Source organism: Hermetia illucens, chromosome 3, assembly GCF_905115235.1.
Source record: "Hermetia illucens chromosome 3, iHerIll2.2.curated.20191125, whole genome shotgun sequence".
Classification (NCBI taxonomy): Eukaryota; Metazoa; Arthropoda; class Insecta; order Diptera; family Stratiomyidae; genus Hermetia; species Hermetia illucens.
In genome coordinates, this window is record NC_051851.1 from 65,798,215 (window position 1) to 65,812,563 (window position 14,349).

The 14,349-nt window shown below is 41.6% G+C and overlaps 2 protein-coding genes across 2 annotated transcripts; both read right to left on the bottom strand.

Annotated features, from left to right (window-relative positions):
• Nucleotides 1–1,815: 1,815 nt before the first annotated feature.
• On the bottom strand, nt 1,816–4,380 carry LOC119652031. Its single transcript, XM_038055966.1, has 2 exons — nt 3,067–4,380; nt 1,816–3,012 (listed from the first exon to the last, which is right to left on the bottom strand). The coding sequence occupies exons 1-2, from the start codon at nt 4,378–4,380 to the stop codon at nt 1,816–1,818; spliced, it is 2,511 nt and encodes an 836-aa protein (XP_037911894.1).
• Nucleotides 4,381–12,495: 8,115 nt separating this feature from the next.
• LOC119651820 lies at nt 12,496–14,149 on the bottom strand. The gene is made up of 2 exons (XM_038055610.1): nt 13,923–14,149; nt 12,496–13,829 (listed from the first exon to the last, which is right to left on the bottom strand). The coding sequence occupies exon 2, from the start codon at nt 13,810–13,812 to the stop codon at nt 13,198–13,200; it is 615 nt and encodes a 204-aa protein (XP_037911538.1). The 5' UTR covers nt 13,813–13,829; nt 13,923–14,149; the 3' UTR covers nt 12,496–13,197.
• Between the last annotated feature and the right edge of the window lie 200 nt (nt 14,150–14,349).

The following is a 14,349-nucleotide window of genomic DNA, read 5'->3' on the forward strand; positions in this document are numbered from 1 at the left end:
AGTACAAAAATTGAAGGGTTTTTTTTCCTTGCTCCCTGCCGTTGCAAAGGTAATAGCTAAAATCATCCTGACGCCTATTAAAGAGCATCTCGAAAGCTTGATCGACAAAGAGCAGGATGGTTTCTGTTCTGCATTATCTTACATCGACCACATCAACATACTTCAGGTCATTTTGTAACGCTGCGCAGAATTTAAATCTTTGCTTCACCTGCTCTTCATTGATTTTGCGCATTGCGCAAAATGACACGTGCTGTATCGAGATAAAAGCTCAGAGGAATTTGAAGTCCAAAACGAAGTCCGTCAGGGTTGCATAATATCACCGACATTATTTCGTTCTGTTATCGGTAACGATCTTCAGGCTACTTATGACTACCCTAATAACATCTGTTTGCTTTCACCTAATCATGCAACTCGGTCAAAAGATATCGTTCGACGCATTAACAGCGCTAGGACCATATTCGTTGCCTTGACTTCTTTAAGTACAGTTATCTCAACACCAAGATCAAATTGAGGCTGTTCAGTGCTAGTGTTCTTTCTGTGTTGCCTTATAGCAGTAGCACATGCAACGTTACCCTCAGTGTATGTAGTTTGAAAGCTCTAAGCCTTCATGAACACCTATCTGCGACGTATTATCGGAGGCGCTGGCCTGATACTCATTTTAAACAAAGAAAATGGTCGGCAAACAAGCATGGGCGATTTGATTGGAAGACGGAAGTGGCAAGCGATAGCTCCACATTAAGAAGAGGGTGCGACATTTCCATTGTTGGCTACGCTGTACAGTGGAACCCACCGAATGGGTCTCCCTAAGAGCCCTAGTGCAGAACAGTAGAGTGCGGACGTCCAGGACGTCCTGGAAGGAGTAGAGTACGGACGTCTCGGGTCCTGGAAGGATATTCCAACGAACCATGATTGTTGGTGCCTAGCCATGGTTGACGCGCATGCCCCAACAAGGGGTGATTAGCAACCATGTAGTTATAGGACACTTTATGCAGGACTCATCCTACATCTTTCATTCATAAATCGCCTAGACTTCGGTCCCCCTGCGATTCGGATTTCCCTTCTTATAACTTATTAATTCGGCAAACGAGGAAGATCTATGAACATTTTCCGTAAATTGGCAACGAGTAAACAATCATGATATTCAGTATAGACTGGGGTCTTTATGAGATATTGAATTTTCAACCCTTTGACTGCTAAGCTTAACATTTTGTCTTTTGATTAGAAGCGAACTAAAATAATATTGGTCAAATGTATAAAGGAAACGCATTTTTAGAAAAAAAAAAATAGTTTCCGTGTAAAATTTGTAAATAATAAATTATTTAGATACAGGATCTTATTATAAGAGTAAAATTAGTTAAAAATATCTGAAGAAATTTTCAAAGTGCATTTAAAATGTGCAGAGTGTCAATATATTTTAAAAGAAAAATGTTTGATATTCATTGTGTGACGCAGGAGCCATCATTTTTTCAGCATTCAAAAGTCATATCGCCAAGGATCAACTATTAAACGTTTGAAAAAAAAGAAGAAAAGTTTTATTGTTTTCACTTGCATGCGGGGTTACGTTTGTAGTGCAGCAACTAAATTTGCATAAGCAGCGGAACTCTGCTAGCCAAGCCTGCATGCTGAAGGAAATTTTGGCAAGTAGAGTGTTAAGCTCAAATGGAAACTTCAGTTGTTTCACTTAGTATCCCTGCGAAAATGTAGGTAACAAATTATAATGGTGGCTTCTGCGTCATCCAAAATTATACCAATATACTAATTTCTGCTGCTGAAAACAGTCTTGGTATGAGTTTTGTCAACCACTGTCTCAATCGTTTATGCATTTACTAGAACTTCGTCATCTGGATTTGCAGCTGAACCATTTACCGGTAGAAGACGTACCGGCTCGCGGGAGAGGCTTGGAAGTATCCTAGGAGGGCCAGGAGGACGCGGTAACCTTCGTGGAAAGTTCCAAATGCGCTGTACAATTGGTACGTAGGGACGCTCTTGAACGACTTGCGGGAAGGGGTGGATATTAGCTGGTGGGTACATATTAGCAAGGGGATTAATGTTAGCGTGTTGCATATTAGGGTCATCATGCCTACTAGCGGGGGGGTAAATATTAGCGGGATGGGGTATATTAGCGGGCGGATTTAAGTTGCCGGGCGGGTACCCAACAGTGGGTAGCCGTATATTGGCGAGTGGGTACATATAACCAGGGGGATTTACATTTACGCTTGGATGACCAACGGGTGCGTGTACATTAAGGGGTTGGTGCCTATCAATGGGTTGTTGTATATTAGCTGGTTGGTACCCATAAGCGGGAACATTCACATTAGCAGACGGATGCATACTAGCGGGATGGTTCACATCGGCGGGTTGATACATATTAGCGTGTGGCTGGACATCAGCGGATCGGGCTTCAGGATTGGGGCCAATATGAACTGGTTGTCTGATTTGATCAATATGTGGAAATTGTCTGATTGGACTTTCTCTTCCTCCAACAGCTCCCGTTGCGGGTATATTCCCAGACTGGTTTTGCTCAGGGTGACTTGGTTGTCTACTTTCCACTATGAGTTCAGCATACAATATGTGCGGGACTAGTCGCCTAAGTTGGGCGATATTTGTAGGCGGTCTGATGGGTCCTTCTCTTTCTTCAATTACTGGAATATTACCAGGTTGACTGGCGGATTGTTGTTCAGGCTGTCCTGGTTGTATTCTTTCAAGTAAAATGTCAATGTATATGATTTCTCCGTCGAATTCATTTTCTTCATTTGATGTGTTTGCATGCGCATTGTCAGATTTGGCCTTCTGCGTATCAAGTGGATGCTCCTGCGGTTTCGGTATAGCTCCTGGCAGTGACGCTACTAGTTGATCATCTGTTGGAATTCCAGGCGTATTTTGAATCCGGCGTATGTCCATTTCTTTTTGAAATTTTATTTTCTCCGGCGAAGATAGGGGGCTTACAGATACAAGACTCGAAGATGATTCCGTAGATGTTGAAATTTTGGTAGTCGTATCATTTGTTCCTAACTGTTTTAAAAAATTGTATTAAATTGAATTATAATGTGGAGTTGTACGCATTACCTGTTTTCGTGTGGTAAGTAGTCCGGATGGTCCCTCCCCATATAAATTTTGTTCCGTTTGTGCTGGAGATGGGCTTCCACTTGGAAGTGGAAAAGATACTAAACGTGGCGGTGGATCCTCTTCTAAGGATGATTGGTCAGAAGTTATGCTAGCTGCCGAGTCATGTGGTTTCTTTTTTCCTTGTGATGATGCAATCAATTTTTCTTTTTCCCCGACTTCTGGTGGACTTGATGGTTCTTGCGAATTCAATGAGATTAATAAAAGATTCCTTACAACATTCGAGAGTTTTATTCCCGAAGAAGAGGTTTCATTTATGGGTGATGCTGGAAATTCTGGAGAAATTGATTTCTGAGCAGAATCAGAATTCGATGATGATGATGGGGCCACTTCTTGGTGTTGAACTACGTCTTCTTCGAGCTTTGGTTCATCAAGTGGATTTGATGGTTGATGCAATGCTACTGTTAACCGTAAAGATAATCCAGACCCTGAAGATGGTGCTGACTTTGAAGAGGTTGCTGATTCAGAAGTTGAAGCTGAAGCCGACTGGGAATGCATTGTCAATTGCAAAGTCTCTGCCAATTCTGAAGCTTTTAGTAAGCATAATGGTTCTGTTTTCGATGGTTCGACATCGTCAAGATAAACTGTTCCTGATATTACCAGTTCTTGTAAGGATATTTGGGATAGAGGTTGCCTGGTAAAGCCTTCTGGAGGTAAAGGTTCTCTCACCGAAGGTTCAGAGTAGCGACGGTCGATTTTGTACAGTGGAATAAAGTGAGGCCATGAGTGAGGAACTTTACTTTTTTCACGAGAAGAACATTTTGCTTCTGTTTTGGCTACTGGGCTTTGTGGTTGACCTTGTGGTAGTGCTGTTTCCTGCATATGTTTAGATTCACTTCCGATTGATGCATTACACCAAGACAGGAGAGATTGTACTTGTTCGGCTGTATCTTGACTTGAATTTGAATGTCTTTCTTTACTTTGGTTTTCTTGTCCTTCGAATTCTGGCCCCGATATATCTGCACTAGGTTTTGAATTTGGGGCTGGAATTAAGTATTTTGCAGGCGGCTGAGGGCGTATTATTTCTAATGTAGATGGTGTCGTAATTGCGTGAGAACTTGAAGAAGAATATGCTTCTGAGCTACTATATTGATTTCTAGGCTCAGGCATGGACTCATTTTGATCTGGGGTATCAGCAGGTGGAGTTGAAAGAGATTCGAGTGACACCGCGCGGAAAATACATGCGCTGCAACGTCGGAACAGGCTCACGATTCGCTGCCACCAACTTTGTGTTTGTTCATTTGCAGATTCGTCCATTATGTGATATAACGTTCTTAGTAGTAAAAGTCAAAATAAATCAATTATATAAATCCTAAATTGAACCTGAAAATGAGAAATGTACAATGAAATGCTAACACATCAGAAAAGTAGAATACAATGTAAACTATGAAAGATGGATAAGGCCATAATATACGATGAAGTCCCCATGAAAAGTAAAAAATGCAAGCTGAACTGTGATCTTTACAAGAATCGGCTAGAAGGAGAAAGCCGAAAGATTCTATTTTACTTGTTTTCTAAATACACACTATACACTAAGCTACTAGTAATGGCTTAGAGAGAGAGGCGTTTTGCAAAAGGGAAAACGCTATCGCAGTTGCTTTTTACCTCATTCTCAAAAATGTAGAACGAATATATGAAAGAATCACTATTTTTCCAGTACAAACACTTGACAATTGACCAGCCAAATACAAAATTCTAGCGGTATGAGACTAACAAAAGGCCACAGAATGACGTTCCCATCCGGAGAAAATCTGCTATAAATTATGGCATAGTTTTATTATGTAATAGCCAAAAATCTTCCTGTAAATACCTTAATTCCTGGCGTATCTCGACAATTTTACACTAAATTTGAGGGCTTACATTTCTTTCGTTTCATCTTGAGATGTTACACTAGTACTAGTTTATGTTACTTACTCAAACAAACCACTTATTATAATACGAGCTCCTTTAAAACATGTTAAGCAGAGTCAGAGGCAATAATTAGCTCTACATATTTTTCTCGTTACATTGCCATACCTGTTACTGATGATAACCGTGAATTATGTTAGATATTACAAGTATGGAGGAGGAGACATGGATATGTTTATGTACATTGTATAGGTTGACTACTTTGAGGATCGTTCTAAATCACAGCACCAATGCGCAACTTTAAAGGTTGAATCGAGCAAGTGACTCGCTGTCATTATCATCATCATCGACGACACAATAACCGGTATTTGGTCTAGGTCTGCCTTAGTAAGGAACCCCAGACACCTCGGTTTTGTGTCGAGGTCCACCAATTCGATATCCATCCGATCATGAGGGTGATCCAGCCCGGAAAGTCTATAAGGACAATATCTATGGTAGAAAAAAAAGACGCGGCACACCTTGCCTGAGATGGAACGATAGCGTAGGTCAGGACGCCAGACAGCTTTTAGGGATATCGAATTGGTGGGGATGTCTGGAGTTCCTTATTAGCCCAGATACCGGTTGTTGCACCGTTGATGATGATGATGATTATCCTCATCCATACGGACTAAGTGACCCGCGCACCGTAAGCTATCCACAACCTGACGTTCATGGTATCGCTCATAGATTTCGTTGTTATGTAGGCTACGGAATCGTCCATCCTCATGTAGGAGGCCAAAAATTCTTCAGAGGATTCTTCTCTTTAACGCGGTCAAGGGTTCGCAATTTTTCTTGCTAAGAACCCAAGCCTGCGAAGAATAAATGAGGACTGGCATGATCATTGTCTTGTACAGTAACAGCTTTGAACGTGAGACGTTTCGAGCGGAACAGTTTTTGTAAGCTGAAATAGGCTCTGTTGGCTGCCAACAACCGTGCGCGGATTTCAGGATCGTAGCTGTTATCGGTTGTGTTTTGTTAGATAGGAGAAATTATCAACGGTCCTAAAGTTGTAGTCTCCTATCTTTATTCCTCCCGTTTGACTAGTGCGGTTTGATGTTGTTGGTTGGTTGTTTTTTGGTTCTGACGTTGCCACCATATATTTTGCTTTGCCTTCATTGATGTGCAGCCCAAGATCTCGCGCCGATCGCCCCCTTCTCGATCTGGATGAAGGCAGTTTGCACGTCTCGGGTCGTTCTTCCCATGATGTCGATATCGTCAGCCTAGGCCAGATGTTGGGTGGACTTAAAGAGGATCGTACCTCTTGCATTTACCTCAGCATCACGTATCACTTTCTCGATGGCCAGGTTAAAGAGGACGCATGATAGGGCATCTCCTTGTCGTGGACCGTTGCTGATGTCGAATGGTCTCGAGAGTGATCCTGTTGGTTTTATCTGGCATCGCACATTGGTCAGGGTCAGCCTAGTCAGTCTTATCAATTTCGTTGGGATACCGAATTCTCTCATGGCCGTGTACAGTTTTACCTTGGCTATCCTATCATAGGTGGCTTTCAAATCGATGAATAGATGGTGCAACTGCTGTCCATATTCCAACAGTTTTTCCACCGTTTGCTGCAGAGATAAAAACTGATCTGTTGCTGATTTACCTGGAGTGAAGCCTCTTTGGTATGGGCCAATGATGTTCTGGGCGTATGGGACTATCCGGCCTAGCAAAGAATATCTTATAGATGGTACTCAGCAGAGTGATACCTCTATAATTGCACTGCGTGATATCTCCCTTTTTATGTATGAGACAGATAATGCCTCTTTGTCAGTCGTCAGGCATTGATTCGCTGTCCCACACCTTGGGCACAAGTTGATAATTGGTCGCGTGGTTGGTGGTCCCATCTGGAGAGGTCCACGTATATTTGTGGACCGCTTTCCGTGCAAACCAGGTACTTCCAACAACCATTTCGTGTGACACTGCTAATTTAATAATCCGCAGTCCGTTATCAATTGTATTTTGATGTAAGCTATGAGAGCCAACGTATCGCCTGAATACGGGTTCCATCCTTACTTAGCTGTTAAAATTCGCAAGTATGATTTTGATATCATATCTGGAGTAGGCTTCGAGGGTTCGTTCTACCATCTCGTAGAAAGTATCCTTCTCTGACTCTGCAGTTCAACTGAAATCCACGCATGCCAGTCTTTGAAGTTTGTATAACCACCTGGCTATTGTGCTGACTTCAATTCTTTCTGCCAAATTACCGTCACATAGGTAATCGTAGGCTTTACTATTGCAGCGTATATCCAAAGTTATATCTTGTATAACTTTCAAGTAATCAGAACCCAAACGACATGCGCATCCTTCTAGAGTAATTTTCGGTCTGGTGTAATTCCCAAATATTTGAACTCTGTTTCTCGCTGCACTTACATGCCTCCGGTGATCAGGCCTGCGCTTCGTAGTGAATGGTACTATATTAGCTTTGACTGGATTAATACGAAGCTCCGCCTTCCTATACCAGGTGCTGGTAGTTCTTAGTCCAGTTTGGAGTCTATCATGAAGGGTATCCTCATATTTGCCTTTACAGATTAGAACAATGTCATCAGTGTAACCCTAGACTTCTATTGTTATACTAGATCTCCTCGGAGCTGATTTCCCACTTTGTGGACAACCTTGAGTACTGTTCATGACATTAAAATTTGTGGCTACAAATAGAAGTACCATTTTCCCATTCTTTAGCATTCTGCCCATCCAAAAGACCAATCCCAATTCCAATTCCCAATCTCCTGCGGATCAGGAGATCTTGTACCGCTGTGTGCGGTGTGTTTTCGAATTCTCTTCCGATGTTCAAAAACGCACACATTACTATTTTTTTCGTTTCTATGGCGCCGTAATACATCCGTCAGCTGATGCAGGGTAGTTTTGGTTGCCCCCGAGCAGGGTATTGGTACTAATGTACGGATGTCGTACTAATGTAGGGGATTGTGCGTTAGAACGTTAGTTCTAATATAGTCGTCTATGATCTTCTCCACTATTTTGGGTACTGGTCTGAAAGATTTAGGGTGAAAAAAAATCCTTTTACCCGCTTTCGGAATAGAGATGATTTAGCCCACCTCCATCAGCTCGCTATATATTGTGAGGCTATGCTCGATTGAAATGAATGTCAGATGATGACTTATTGTTTTTTTTTCTTGAAATCTCCGTCGAGATCGGAATACTGGTCAGCTGGAAGCAGCACTTCAAGCAGCTTCTTATGTTTTTTTCGAACGTAGAAAACGTAGCGTCCATGGTAGCTAGCTTTTTGGAGAAATAGTCTAGCTTCTTCTTCAAGGATTTGTTCTTTCCATAGTTTTTCTTCTCATCCTCGAAAATTTCAACAGTTGGATTCTGGGTTTCAAGAACAGGTTTCGCTTCCACCTTCCTAGGTATATTGTGCTAGGCGACTCCTGTTATTTAGGAGGAATATTTTCTTACAATCACAAATGACAAATTTCAAAAGAATTTTTTCATTATAATTAATTATAATTAATTAATTATTTAATTAATAATTAATTAATAATAAGACTAAGTAGGTAGGATCGCCAGAATGAATGAATGAAGTCAGTCGTAGCCGATCCCAAGCCCGGTAGTGAAAGGAGGAGGGATGGATAGCTTCAGTCTGAATGACTGTAGGGCACTACCGCGTCCCACTGGGTAGGTGAGGAAAGTACAGGAACTTTGAAGTAGAGAGAGTAGTCACTGAGGAAGCTATCAAAACACCTGGCAGTTAGGTATAAAATGTAAATCCCTTCAATGAGGACAAGAGAGTCCTAATCTCCGGTACGGATAAACGGCGGGAGTCGTTTGAATTGATGATTGGGTCGGACTCCCGTAATGCATAACATGGCGTCGAAACGGCTAATAGTGGGGCGGCTTGGCGTATAGGCGCTACGGTGACCAGGAGAATGGCTCCGCCTGCTGCAGCTGTTTCACCACAACCTATGGCGACCGCTTCAGTAGGTTCACGTAGTCAGCGGATGGAGTGCACTAAGGAAACTAACCGCTTTATCATCCGCTCCTACTACGAAATAACAACGGCGTGGCAGGTATAGCATCTTTCCGCCCCTTGTTGCACCAGAGATTCGTCGAGGGTTTCTCGCAATACTGTGCAGTGTGTTGCAGACCAGTACCGCTTCATTACTCGCAGCGACACAATCCCGGCCATCATCAGAGAGCGTGTTCGACTTGAAGTCATCGCCGAAACTGGTGACTAGGAGTCGATGGAGGCAGAGGCGGTGCAATCAAAAACACCACGCCGCACTGCGGGCAACAGTTTCAGTACTCGCCGAAGCACAATCCTTCACTGTCGGTCTAAAGTCTCCTCTGAAGTTCGGGACGAATGCCAAAGAGCGTGTATGGAATTTTCGGAAACGGAACCTTAACATAGACCAGGTATTGCAAGGCTCTATTCATCTCCAGTAACTCCGAAAATTCTATCTCAAATCAATAATTAAAATGGATCTCGACTGTGTGCTGATCTTTCGCATTAAATTAGGGCATTGCTAGGCTGATTGAATTCAGCTCTGGCAATGCCAGCAGACGAGTGAAAAATAAAGTGCAAAGGGAACTATGCTATCCCCAGTGAGACACCCATACTTGAAATTCGGGGCACACTAAAGCAGAAACTTTTTGCCGTATGTAGCCGGTTACGACGGTATGGCGAAAGTCAGTCAGACGTGTTCAGAATGCAAAGTATGCGAGGAACCAGCGGAGTTCTAGTAAAGCCAGTACTGAAATGGCATCTCTCGAGGAAGAATAAAATAACTACACTGAATGTATTCGCTACCGTTTCACTGGGTTATGTATTAGGAATATTGCCGTGGACGAAAACCGTTCTGGAAAACGTCCAACGGCGTATAAAAACTGCTATGTTCAAAAAAAAAAATAACTGACGGTTTCGTCCAGAGCAAAGGCAACTCATCAGACTATGTCTTAATTCTGAATGCATCATCCAAACTCTGCCGTGGAACGGATGAACCTGCTTCGTGATTTCGGAAGTAGGGGCGTGGTTGACGTTGCGACACAACATCATCGCCAAGTCTACTCGCTACGCGCTTCCTTTTACAGGAAAGAGCTGGTGATTCCCTTGCATGCGGTTGTTTATATGGCAGAGTGTGGGCTGACTCAACTTAACTTGAAGGATCGATCTTTCAATCCTCTGAGTGGGGTGAAGTCGGGCCAAGAGCGGATCGATGAAACGAAGTCGAAGGCAATGCACAGTAAACACGTGAATTTTCTTTGGCAGCCATTTGTCAAACTGATGGCTGTGTGCTGGTGAGCTCTTTACTGAGACGGAGGTATTCATGTGTGCCATTCAGGATGCAACCCAAGCTTATAAAAAGCTCACAATCGAAGAGCGGGTGAAGAATGGCCAGTGCAGAATATGTGGTTCTGCGTTAGAGACGTTGGACTATCTCATTCCTGGCTGCAATGTAATGGCACCGGTGCAATACACGAACAGGCGCATTGTATGTAGAGTGATTCACCAAAACCTTGCATACACGTATGGGCTGATCACAGGACCATGTCCGGTTTATCGGTATGAGCTGCACCCAGTACTTGATAGTTCTGCTTACAGCATATATCGACAAGTTCTAACTGGTCGCCATGTACCGCACAGCAAGCCTGACGTGCTATTAATTGACAAGATGGGTCGTTCCGCGTATATTATTGATGCTGATATTCCACATAATAGCAACATTGAACGGAAATATGTGGAGAAGAAGGTGAGCTATGAGCCACTGGCTTGGAAAGTCAAAGAAATTTGCGTCTCCAGCGGGTGGTTTTAGTTCCTATAGTATTGGCAGCTACAGGTATTGTACTTATATCCCTCACGGCTTCCCTTGATATCCTAGGACTCTCAAACAGACTGGTTCAAACCATACAGAAATACAGCATTCTGTATACTTGCTCAATGTTGAGAGGAGTTCTCGACGGATTCCAGCACCAAAGTCCCTTCATCTTCAAAGTAAATGAGATCGTTCGAGATGCATCCCCTTAGCTCAGGCCGTTGTTGTTGGTGAAAGGGCTCAAGAGTGATGTCGCTGCTTCTATCTAGCCTCGCGGATTGATCAGGGTCAGCCTAGCCAATCTTAATCATTAACGCCATACCGGATATTCTCATAACTGTGTACAGCTTTACCCTGGCTATGCTATCGTAGGTTTTCCTCACCAAGATCAGTAATTCCTTAAATAATCCTGCCACCATTCACGATAAATTTAAATTGAGGCTACTTATGCTATTATTATTATTATTTGAGTGACAAATTGTTGGAAGCGATTTTATTATTTTGAAAAAGCTTGATTTTGCAGACTTCATTAATATAAGGGTGCGATGGTTCGAATCTCGGTCGTCATGGATGTCTGTCTTTGTGTTGCTCGCTACTTTAGATTTATTACTTGCACATGATTAAGTGTCTCATAGTCTCATTGAAAATAGAGACTACACAAAGAAGTAAAAAGGGAAGATATCACTGTAAGTGGCTTCAACTTCTGGGAATGGCGCATGTGACACAACACTTTCCGTCTTTGTCATCTACTCTGATTGATCGATTTGAATAAGACTCTTCCCATGATACGATCTTAATTTTCTCATATCATTGGTAAAACCGATGGTAAAATCAGAACTACTTAGCAAATTTTTTTCTAAAATTCACTTTTCATCAATTCAATAACAAGCTCTTTTAAGGTTCAATGTCTGTCTGGCTGTCTGCCTGTCCGTCTGAACCGGCTGTACCGATTAACACGAAATTTGGTGAGCAGGTGAGAACTGTGAACGCCCAGACATGCAGTGAGTGATATCCATCTACGTTGAGATTAAGGGGGAGTCCCCATACATGCAAAAGTGGGGTGTAACATTTTTTTTACTGAATATAGTCGTGTTGGGTATCAAATTAAAGGGCTCGCTTAGTACTTTTCGAAGCCGGTCTTAGTTTTGAGATTTGTAAGCAAGAGAGGTGTGGGAGGGGTGGAAAGTGGTGATTTCTTTAACGGACCCATTCTCAGAAACTACCTAACCAAAAAATCTGAAAAAAATGTGAAGCTACATATATATGGTGCCCAGGCCTCACAACACTTTCCATATCGATATTTGCTAAAATTAAGTTAATAATAGTATATTACAATATTTTTGGGGAAATTGAGTAGAAACCCCCCTTAAGTTTATCCTAGATTTATGAAAGTTTGTAGTAGTGTAGTGTAGTGTAGTGTAGTAGTATACAGAATGTCATATGAAACATGTTATCCCCAAGTTTGATCAAAATCGTACTATTACTAACAAAGCTACAGTAGCTCAAAATTGACCGTGTAAATTTACTGAAATTAAATATCAATGTCACACTAAGGTGAGTAATCTACATAACGGACTAAGTACAAATGGAATAATTCTCTACTGAAATATACTCACAGAAGAAGCAAACAAAACCTTTCATACCTGAAGCGCCGAGTTTCCGGTTTCCCGACTTGGCATTTGTTCTGACCGGGAAATAACTTTCAAATTATCGGGTGTCAGATTTTCGAGAGTAACCTCTATTTATTTTATTAATAAAAATTAATTTCCAACTTAATAATAAACAATTTATAAACAGATATTTTTTCGATGTAAAATATTTTTGACGATACTTAACAAGGCAATTAGTTTAAATATTCTAAATTTATCAATTAAACTATTATAAAATCACAAAAAAAAATATTTTTCAAACTGCATTTTGCAGAAAGTCAAAGCAACGCGAAACTACTAATTTAAAAACTCATTTCTTCCCTTATTGTCTTAGGTAGCGGTCATCTAACTTTACATAACTACATTAATTATATTTTTTTACGGACAATAAACATGTACATCTTACATGATTGCTTTGCTTAATTAAATCTGTGTGAAAAGTAGTGGGGGCAATTCTAGTCGCCACAATGAATGATGGAACTTTATTAGCCAACAAATGACTTCAATGGAAAGTTGGCGAAGAAAGTTGCAGATTCATATGGAACCTTTAGTTATTTTAAATTTACACAATAAGCTATAGTCATGGCCTACGTCATTTAGTATTTTACAAATAGACAGCGGGGATTTCGTTGACGTATTTCTCTAAATTCCCAGAGCGCTGGGTGTATGTTGATGCGAACATAACCGTTTCAAGGGATCGGTCATCTAGTTAACCATCAGTATTTTAGTTAAGTTGAGTTTATTGCCCCCTCTTGTTGTGATTCCTATCTCTACATTTGATTCATCGACCTACTCGGTGAAGCGGGCAGGGAAGTTGAAACAGAGAGTTCCGAAGGCGAATCCGCATTCGATTCACTCGATGCTGTTAACCCAGATATCTCCTTCCGCTCTTTGGAGAACCTAAACCGGGTAATATGACGAAAAGAATGCGTACCTGATACAAGCTTCGCTGATGCCCCGTCTTGTTGACAATCTTGTCGATGAGAAGACCTTGTCTCTACTCCTTGTGACGAGGACAATGATTTTTGAGTTCCACCTTCAGTTGATACACTAAATAAAGACGTTTGATCGGTTTTATCCTGGCTCGAAGCTGATGACTGTCCCTCAACTCTCGCTATGGCAGAGTTGAAACAAGCTCTTAGATCAAGTGGGGGTGGTTTTATGTCTGATGAATCATCTCCATCTGATGAATCTTCAGCTAGAACTGTAGCAGCATACATTTTGGACCCAAGTAGAGACTTGCTGCGAGGTGGCATTTCGGTTAGTTCTATTTCTGGAAGGGAGTCTATTGACATCGAGCGCGAACGACATGAAGCCAGACAGCAAATTTCATCTCTCAATCGCTGCCACCAACTTCTCCGCCTAACATTTTCCCGGGTTCCCATTACGCACGTATAAATTTCTATCAACATAAAAGAAGATATTAAACAAAAATGAACATATAAATCCTTAAAAAGGCTATCTGCCTGGAATGCGGGACACTTTTAAAACTCACAAGATAGGTTGACCCCGAACTTCTAGAAAGCTGAACCCGGCTTAGAGTAATATTCTTTTATGGGAGGAAATCAGTCTTGCTGAGCGAATGAATACATGTATATATATTGAAATAAATGCCTCAATAGGTAACAAATATAATTATTCACTTTCTGCCACAAACGCTTTGAAATTCGACAAAGAACTGGTGGTCGCCCAACTACTAGAAGCTGCTAACGGTTCTCGGGCGATAAAAAATAAGAGAATTTCGAAGGGGGAATTTATAGCAACTTTAAATCTCAGTTGAAATGCGTTTTCCCATGCATGGTAACGATAGTGCAAAATGACTAAAGTTATATCTCCGTCAACTACTCTTCACCAGTTGCATCTAGAAAATTGGATAGTAGTAAACTTCAAACATAGAATTTCCTTGGCCTTATTTTATGAAG